Consider the following 10000-nt stretch of genomic DNA (forward strand, 5'->3'; position numbering starts at 1 on the left):
TGTGTGTGTGTGTGCGTGCGTGCGTGTGCGTGCGTGTGTGCGTGTGTGTGTGTGTGTGCGTGTGTGTGTGTGTGTGTGTGTGTGTGTGCGTGTGTGTGTGCATAGAGGTGAAGGTAGGTTGGTAGTGATAAGAATGGTAGTAGTAATAATGAGTATGAAAATTAAGACGATTGTATTGATAGTGACTAATAATAATGAGAATGACATAATAATGATAATGGTAATAGAGCTAATGATAAATGGTGATGATAGCTATGATTATAATGATCTTTGTAATGAATGATAACTTATCAAAGTCAATGATAATATAGATTATAGTAGTAATAAATGATAGTGACGTGTGATAATCATCAAATGATAATGATAATATCATAATTATACCATTGGTAAGACAACCATGATCATAATAGTTGTAATAGCAATGAATGATAATAATAACGGACAGTAGTCAGTGATAATAGTGATGAATAATGGTGATAAATGAAAACCATCAATGAAAATGATAATGATTCTCATAACGAAGATAACAATCCTTCACAACATTGGCCTGGAGATATGTGTTTGTAGATAGAGGCTTTGGAACAGTATAGAGAGGGATGGTCGAAAGTAATGTCTTAAACCATTAGAGTTGTATTGTGTTATTAGATCAATAGTTTTTTTTCTAGTTACTGTATTTAATGATCAGGATTATCTTCTTTCGTTACAAATAACGTTGCCAATATCTGGGAAAAGTTAGATATTTTCTCATCAAACAAAGGAGTACGAGACTAAAATATTTAAAAGCCTTAAACGAAATGTGAAAAAAACACTATTTAAGAAAACCAGAAAAACAGTAAGGTAAACACTATATTGATAGCCAGACATAGATATACAAAGACAATAAATCGAGATATTCAAACGTGTATTTGCGGCCCGCCATTTTTGGACTGGCAACCACCCCGCGAGATAGAAAGTATGAGATGATTGATTTTCATGAGTAATGCATTGTAATGAATGCCTGAGGGCGGAGGGAAAGTTGCGTCTCTGTTTCGTTGTTTTTCTTTATTTATTTTTTTATTCTTTCGTTTTCTTTCTCTCTCTCTTCTTTCTTTTTCTTTGTTTATTTTCTCTTTCTTTCTTTCTTTCTTTCTTTCTTTCTTTCTTTTTTCTTTCTTGAGCTTTGGGAATATTCGGTTGTCTGATGTTGGTGGGGTTGTACTTTCTGTTTTTTTCTTGATTCTGTTGTTTGTTTGTTTTTCATCTATTTTGTGTCTTTATGTTATATTTATGTTTACCTCTCTCTTTTTTTTTCTCTCTCTATCTCCATCTCTCTCTCTCTCTCTCTCTCTCTCTCTCTCGTTTTCTAGTTCGCTTTTTCCCTCTCCCTCTCCCTCTCACTCTATCTTCTTCCATTCTCCATTCCCTCGTATCGCCATCATTTCTTTCCTAATCTCTCGGGACCATTTATCTCCCTGGCGGCTGCACAGCGCGACTCACTGTAGTTTCTTCTTGTTCAGCTTGGCTTCTGGCTGCTGAGCCTTGACGCTTCCCGGATGATGTTGCTGACTAGGCCTGTGTGTCGCTGCGCACGGATGCCTTCACGTGCTCTGTTGTCACGGTTGATTTTCTGTGCTGTTTTTCACTTCGGCGTCCGTTCGGTTTGGTGGGGGGGGGGGTTCTACTTTTTTCTCCTTTTTTTCTCGGTTCTTTTCTCTCTCTATCTACCTATCTATTTCTTTCTTTCTCTCTCTCTCTCTCTCTCTCTCTCTCTCTCTCTCTCTCTCTCTCTCTCTCTCTCTCCCTCTCCCTCTCTCTCCTCTCTCTCTCTCTCTCTCCCTCTCCCTCTCTCTCTCTCTCCCTCTCCCTCTCCCTCTCCCTCTCCTCTCTCTCTCTCTCTCTCTCTCTCAGTTCCCGCATATTACATGGAAGTAAGCAAGTCATTGGTGATATCTAAGATGAATCAGCATAATCATCTTGTTAAAATCCTTATTACATACCAACATAAAATCCGACATGGATCACAAATCTAAACTGAAATCAAAATCTGAGTTTCTAATGTTCTGATTCGTTTCAGAATGCAGTTCAGTGCATCGATACAGTCCATAATTTCAACGGATTGATTTTCCTTTTGTATCATTACTGAATCCGTCCTGTCTTCCGCAGGGTCATCGGCTGGTCACCGGCGCCTCCAGATCGAGCCCCGCCAGTGCGGTGCCGCTGACGGGGAGCCCGGCGTGTGCATGTTCAACTTCGAGTGCTATCAGCGGGGCGGCCACGTCGTTGGGACCTGCATTGATGGGTTCCTCTTCGGCGCCTGCTGTAATCTGCCTGAGGGAGCCAGCTTGCCTACGGAGAAACCTGCTGTGGCTGGTGCAGGTCAGCAAAGCATTGACGAAAGCGGAGAAGGGAACGGGGACAAGGAAGAAGAGGAGGAGAAGCCAGTTATACCGGAGGTGCCTGCGGAGGTGGACCTCACGGGGTCGGGGCTGCAGAGTGTGGCGGAAGAAGAGGCGGTCGCTGGGGATGCCGGCTCGTCCAGCGTAGGACCTGTGAGTGAGGCTGCCACCCAGGGCACCGCAACGACGACGGAGATTGTTGTTCCGGGCATCGTCAGTGTCCAAGCACCAGAGGCATCTGGCCCCGAGGACGATCAGACTAGTAGCGCGGGTGGGAGCGAGAGGCCGGCGCAGGCATCTCCTGAAACACAGGAAGAAACAACGAGTGCAAACAACGATGTTCAAGAGACAGACAGCACGGAGGATGTAAACACGGCCGGTCCGACGGAGCCATCCACCAGCATCGATGACGAAGGCGCTGCGGTGACGGTAGAAGACTCTGCGAGTGGAAGCGAGTCTATGGACGTCGAGGATAGCACAGTGAAGTCCACAGATGTCACTGAGGCGGATGAAGTAAGCAATCAGATGGAATCGTCTATAGATGGCCAAGGCACTCTTCTCACGTCTGCATCTCTGGCTGACACGACTCCGCCGTCGACGGAACCATCATCGAAGTTCCACTCCGACGTCGAGACGGGAATACCGGACGTGCTGGCTGAGGGCGGCGTGATCACCTTCACCATCGTGGAGAGCGCGGCCCCCACCAGCGAAGGGCCAGGCGCGGACACGGAGGAGAACACCGAGCAAGTGGTTATGATGACCTTACCTGATGGACAAGATGGGTTTGCCACGCATGAAATCGTTAATTTTGATGTCACTGACGCTCTGAATGAGGACAATACGGAGAACCCTGGTCTAATGCTTTCGCCCTCAGATGAACTGTACTTCGAGCCAAAGCCAACGTCCCACCGGCCGTACGTGCGCCCCGCCCACGGACAGAAGCCCTCCGACCCGTTACTCGCCTCGGAGGACGAAGCAACGCCGCCCCCGGTTGATGTGTCAGCACAGACGATCTACGTCCTCTCGCAGACTACGGACGAAGCAAACGTAGGCATCCTTACCACAGACAAGCCTCCCGAGCCTACGGTTGTTCCCGACTCCTTGGAAACAAAGCCAACAGAAGCCGTTTCCCTTCTGACCCCGCAGACAACAGGAGCGACCACAGAGCCGATATTAATCTGGACTCTGTCTCCCCAGCCCTCCATACTGGACGCAAGGCCTCCGACGTCGGTCATTTCCCAAGTGGAATCTCACACGCCAGCCACCAAGCCCAAGCCAGCGCCGAAGCCAGAGGAGGCAGACGAGGAGGAGACACAGGGCGATGTCCCGCGCCCCCTTGCCCCCGCTACGCCAGGCAACCCGCCGCAGACCACCGAGAAGACGCCAGACGAGGGGACGCCCGACCTCGAAGACCCTCTTGCCTTCTGGACCACCACGCGCCCCAACAGACCGAGGCCGAGACCCGCCCCCGACGCCGCCACGACCGACGACCCTCTGCTCATCTGGACGACTACGCGGAAGCCGCCGCAAGCCACTACCACAGCCAGCTCTGCCTCGGTCTCCGGGACCTCGCAGGACGAGGGCCTCTTCCCCGCCATTCCCCTCCAGCCGGCGCTCATCCCCGGAGACATCCTGCAGCACATCGCGGGAGACCTCCTCCAGAACCAGACCGCCGCCGGCGCCACCACGAGCACCCCGTGGGCGGCGTCCACCTACTCCATCGCGACGATCAAGTACGAGGATCCGTCCGTCAACACTCTCACCGACGCCCCCCCGCACGGCACGACCCTGGCGGACGAGGTGACGCTGACGTCCACCTCACAGGTCGACGTCACGACCACTACGACCACCACGGCCAGGCCCAAGACGACCACCACGGCCAGGCCCAAGACGACCATCACGGCCAGGCCCACGACGACCACCTCGAGGCCCACGACAACCAGAACAACAACGGAGAGGACGACCCAAGCAACGACAACCAAGAGACAACGACCAACAACGACCACAACCATGAGAACGACGACCAGTAGACCGACGACCAAGAAACCCACACGAAGGCCCCCCAGCAGACGACCCTCTACCAGGAAGCCGTCCACCCGACGACCCACGACTAGAAGAACGACCCCGGCGACGGTGGAGTCGACGACCAGACCCGTGACGGAGGAGCCGATCTCCCCCATCGACCAGTTCATCTTCGACTTCATCAACTCGTCGCCGCCCGAGGAGCCCCTCGCCACCACGGAGACCCCGCCGCCCATCGACCTCGACCTCCTGGCGCAGGTGGGGTGCGGGCGGCCAGTGCGCCTCGCTCTCGCTCTCGCTCTCTCTCTCTGACTCTCCTTCTCTCTCTCTCTCTCTCTCTCTCTCTCTCTCTCTCTCTCTCTCTCTCTCTCTCTCTCTCTCTCTCTCTCTCTCTCTCTCTCTCTCTCTCTAACTCTCTCTCTCTCTCTCTCTCATTCGCTCTCTTTCTCTCTTTCCCTCTCTTTCTTTCTTTCTTTTCCCTCTATCATTACTTATTATCCTTTCATAGCGTTTGGATGTTTTATTGTCTATTTCCCTTTACTGTGTAATTTCTTATGTTCTTGGATGCTTTTAATGCTTATTTCGTTCATTATTTAGTTTTTAGCTTTTTTTATTGTGGATTTTGTGTTATTATTTAGTGTTTTCTCCTCTTGCTTTTTGCGTATTTACCTTGTTTCTTAAAGGATCTTGTTGTTCACCATAAAGTAATGGAAATTTGGTATATAAAAATTTGGAGATCTAAACACATATGTAGATTCTTAAAAAAAAAAACTGTATATATATTTATTTATATATATTTATAATTTTTGATACGAAGCTAAAACGAAATAATAATGATAAAAAAACGCAAAATAATAATAATAATAATGATAATAATAATAATAAAAATAAAAAACGCAAATAATAATAATAATAATAATAATAATAATAATAAACGCAAAAAATATATAATGATAATAATAATAATAATAATAATAATAATAATAATAATAGTAATAATAAAACGCAAAAAATAATAATAATAAAAAATGGAACATTTGGGACACACTAATCTATTTTCTTTTTTTTTCCTTGCAGCTGTTCAACCTGACCAACTTCGTCCCCGGAGAAGAAATCCTGTTCCCGCTGCCGCCCAAGAAGACGACCACAACGACCACGCGGAAGCCCAAGCCCAGCAAACGACCCACCACAACCAGACGACCTCCAAAGCCGACGACCAACAGGATTAACCTACCGACGTTTCCACCCACACCGAAGACGACCACTACCACCACGACCACCACGACCACGACCACCACTACGACCACGACCACCACTACGACCACCACCACCACTCCAAAGCCTACGACGACCACGCCTGCCTGGGATTATAAGACCAGTATGTTTGGGTCATTTGCTTTACGTTTTGATATATTGTTTGCTTGTTTGTTTTGCTTGTTCTTTCCTTTTTGCCCTTTTGTCATTTTTTTTTCGTTTCCTTTCTCTCTCTTTCTCTTTCTTTTTATTCTTCTCTGGTGCGACTACTCGTATTCTCATCTCCTCTTCCTTCAATATCTTATGCCCCTTCTCCTCTTTCTCCTTCTTCTCCTCCTTCTCTTCCTCATCTCCTCCTCCTCCTTCTTTTTCTTCTCCTCGTTTTCCTTCTCTTTCTTTTCGTTTTATTTCTCCCCTCCTCCTCCTCTTCCTCCTCCTCCTCCTCCTCCTCCTCCTCCTCCTCCTCCTCCTCCTCCTCTTCCTTCTCCTCCTCCTCCTCATTCTTCTTCTTCTTCTTTCTCTTCTCCTCGTTTTCCTTCTCCTCCTCCCCCTCTTTCTCTTCCTTCTCTTCCTCCTCCTCCGCCTTCTCTTCCTCCTCCTCCTCCTCCTCCTCCTCCTCCTCCACCACTTCCACTTCCACCTCTTCCTCCACCTCCTTTCTCTCCTCCACCCAATCTCCCTCACTTCAAACTACGACCGCGCCCCCTCAATCAACCACTCCACCTCCTTCCACACTCCACCTCCCCACCACCATCTTCGACCACCTTCCACCAACGTAACCCTCCCCCTCCCTCTCTCTCCCCCTCCCCCTAGCGTGCGGCGTGCGCCCCCTGGCCCGCGAAGCCAGGATCGTGAACGGCGAGCGAGCGGACTTCGCCGAGTGGCCGTGGCAGGCGCTCATCAAGGAGTCCACGTGGCTGGGGATTTTCACCAAGAACAAGTGCGGCGGCGTGTTGCTCAACAGGAAATACGTCCTGACGGCGGCTCATTGTCAGCCCGGGTGAGAATGCGGCTGTGGTTGTTGTTGTTGTTGTTGTTGTTGTTGTTGTTGTTGTTGCTGTTGTTTTCGTTTTCGTTTTTTTTTTCTCTCTCTCTCGCGCTTGCGCTCTTTCCTTCTTGCTCGCTTGCTTTCGTTATTTCTCTGTCTCTCTCTCTTTTTTTTTTTTCATTCTCCCTTTCTTTCTTGTTTTTTTTTTTTCTTTCCTTTTCCCTTTCTCTTTCTCTTTCTCTTGATTTTGGGTAAGGGTATTGGTATTGGTAAGGGATAGTGTGGTAAGGGGTATGGAACAGAATGCTAGCTATGGATAGGATTATCGGTAAGTTTCAGGGGTAGAGGGAGGGTCACGAGAAGGAGGTGAAGTGAACAAAATGAGTACGATTTAGTTTATGTAAGTCTGACGAAAGTAAGAGAACATATTGGAGAATTAGAAAGATGATATATTTATCAACAAATACGAATGAACAATGTCATCACAGTACATCTCACGTCTGTACCATCTCTTCCCGTGTATCCTCAGTCAGCTGTTGAAGATATACTAGTTAACAAATACGAATCAACAATGTCAGTATTCCTCACATCTCAGTCATCTTTTCCAGTATTTATTCATCAGCTATTCGTAGCTATGTTATTTAACAAATGCCAATCAACAATCAACATTATTACTCACCTCTCTACCGGTGTGCTGTGTGGTTTCCTCGCTTAGCAATCTTGCTGACCTGCGTTCAATTCCCTTACCGCCAGGGGATGGTAACCCCGGCTATTCGTTGTACATAGGGGTTAGTTTAGCAACACAATAAACAGATTAGCCACAATTTGATTCAAGTCGCAAGAGCGTGTCATAGCAAACCCTAAATTATTATTATTATTATTATTATTATTATTACCCTTACATCCTCATCAACTCCTCCCTTCCCAACAGGTTCCTCGCCTCTCTCATCGTCGTCCTGGGCGAGTTCGACCTCTCGGACGACTACGAGCCTAAGAAAACCGTCCAGCGCAACGTGAAGCGAGTGGTCGTCCACAGGGGCTACGTGGCTAAGACCTTCGATAACGACCTGGCTTTGCTCGAGATGGAGAGACCCGTGACCTTCGACGAGCACATTGTCCCCATCTGTATGCCTCAGGGGGACGAAAATTTCACAGGCATGACTGGCTTCGTCACGGGCTGGGGGAGGCTGTCTTATGGTAAGTGCGGTCGGTCGGGCGGGGAATGGTGGGGGAGAGAGACGTTTAGATCGGGATAACATGGAGGTATTGAGGTTGGAATGATATGGAATGGGATAAGCTTGGAATGACATGGGGTGTGGTTAGTTTGGAATAACATTAATTTGGTTGGTTTGGAATGACATGGAAATTGTTAGCATGGAGCGATAACTGGGAATTGTTTAGCTTGGAATAACATAGAAATGGCTAGTTTGGAATAACAAGTATGATTTTTTTTAGCGTAGACTAACGTATAGATATTGTTAGTTTGGAAAGAAATATTGTTTATCCTGAACTGACAAAAAGGATTTTTTAACTTGGAATCAAAAATGGAAATTGCTCAACTTTGAACGACTGTTTACTGTGCAATAACATTAGAGCATCATGGCACCGTAGTTAGTTATCATCATCTTCCATTAATGGGCTCAGATGAACCAGACACTATGTATACAAGTAATATGAGGGGAATTAAGATATAATAATGAAGTCTGCGTAATTGACTATACGTAACTAACTGCGCGTCTGCCCATTTCAGGAGGACCAATCCCATCGCAGCTCAACGAAGTGGCAGTGCCAATCATCAGGAACAACGAGTGCCAGAAGTGGTTCTTAGAGGCGGGGCACATTAAGAACATCAAACCCGAGTTCTTCTGCGCAGGATACAAAGAAGGAAAGAAAGATTCGTGTGAGGTTAGTATGGGAAAGATGAAGTCCGAAAGTTTCTGTGAGTCATAATTTATGTTGAAATGAATGTCGTAGTTCTAGGTTATTTTCAAGATATTTCTGAGACTGGAGTTTTATTCCTAGCAAAGACATTGGTAGGCTTTTATGTAAAAAAAAGGTTGCATTGCTCCTGAATTTCCTCATTTTTTCAGTAGCATAGTGATTTCCACCTTAAACTCTATGAGAATAATATAATAATGTGCTGTTTCCTTTTCTTCTTAATAAATATTTCGACAAATAGCATTTTTTTCTTCTGCATGAATAAGCCCTTACATGTGAGAAGTGGCCCAGCAAAGACCCAGTGTTAAACTAAGCTTCCTCTCCCCAGGGTGACAGCGGCGGCCCTCTCTCGGTACAGGGTGAGGACGGCCGCTGGGTCCTGGCCGGCACGGTGTCCCACGGGATCAAGTGTGCGTACCCGAACCTGCCCGGCGTCTACATGAAGATGACCTACTACAAGCCATGGATCGAAAGCATCATCAATTAGTGTGTAGATGAGAGAGAGCGATCGCGTTCCAGTGATTCCGAAATTTGTGTGTGTGATTGCGTGTACAGCACCCTAAGACAGTGAGCGAGGACAAGAACTTCTTCAAGACACGCTTTTGTTTTATTATTTTGTAGATATGTTACTTCTTTTTCCCTTGATGAAAAGTGGTTTGTCTGCGTTTCTAATGCACGTGATGTCCTGTGTGTGTTTGTGTGTTATATCGGGGCTGGATCCAGACTAGAATGATTCCCATAATGAAGGTATCTTTTTCTTAAAACTTCATTGGAACTATGGAACATTTGGAACAAGGTGAAGCTGTTTTTACATGTGATATAATTCATCCTTGCTGCCTCAGCCATGTGACGTGAAGTGCCTACTATTCAAGGCGTTTTAAGCTTCCCCCAAAAAAGTGTCACTTGTTAAGAACCTCAGCCCTTGAGATAATCCAGAAAGCAGAGACATGAAAAAAGAGTGACGTGGCCTTATAGCCTGAAGAAAAATGAACTGAAACAGCAAGTATCTACAATCGAAACTAACTGTTGGTAAACCATCTTCACAAATATCTGCAGTCTGTGTAATACGACGTCGACAAAGTATGATTTGCATGATCCCTTTCGGCCATTACGCCAAGACCTCATGACAGACGATCCATTCTTATGTAACGTCATGACATTGACTTCATGACAACACGTGTGGTCGTCTTTGGCATTATGTGACGTCAGTTTTGTGTATTTGACTATTTATTTATTTATGTGAACCTTTGTTTATTTATTTGAGAGATTTCGGGTGAACATACCCTTGTTTACCTGCAGTTTCGGATAACTTTTTTCTTATACAAAGAAAATATTAATAGATGTTATTTTATTATTAATTTAGAAGTTAATACGGATAACTAGTAAAGATGGTTATATACCAAAAGACTTTTTTCATCCGTTC

At 46.4% G+C, this 10000-nt stretch overlaps 1 protein-coding gene across 1 annotated transcript in view; it reads left to right on the forward strand.

The window, feature by feature from the left end:
- Positions 1 to 10000, forward strand: part of LOC119596688 (serine protease filzig-like) — a 12028-nt gene that overhangs the window by 777 nt on the left and 1251 nt on the right. Inside the window, exons 2-7 of the mRNA XM_037946019.1 lie at positions 2143 to 4655; positions 5475 to 5775; positions 6465 to 6651; positions 7571 to 7836; positions 8390 to 8544; positions 8906 to 10000. The exon at positions 8906 to 10000 is cut by the window's right edge and continues 1251 nt beyond it. Of these exons, the coding sequence (XP_037801947.1) occupies positions 2143 to 4655; positions 5475 to 5775; positions 6465 to 6651; positions 7571 to 7836; positions 8390 to 8544; positions 8906 to 9064 (3581 nt within the window). The 3' untranslated portion in view covers positions 9065 to 10000. The remainder of the gene's footprint in view (positions 1 to 2142; positions 4656 to 5474; positions 5776 to 6464; positions 6652 to 7570; positions 7837 to 8389; positions 8545 to 8905) is intronic.

The sequence above is a fragment of the Penaeus monodon genome, chromosome 38 (assembly GCF_015228065.2).
Source record: "Penaeus monodon isolate SGIC_2016 chromosome 38, NSTDA_Pmon_1, whole genome shotgun sequence".
Classification (NCBI taxonomy): Eukaryota; Metazoa; Arthropoda; class Malacostraca; order Decapoda; family Penaeidae; genus Penaeus; species Penaeus monodon.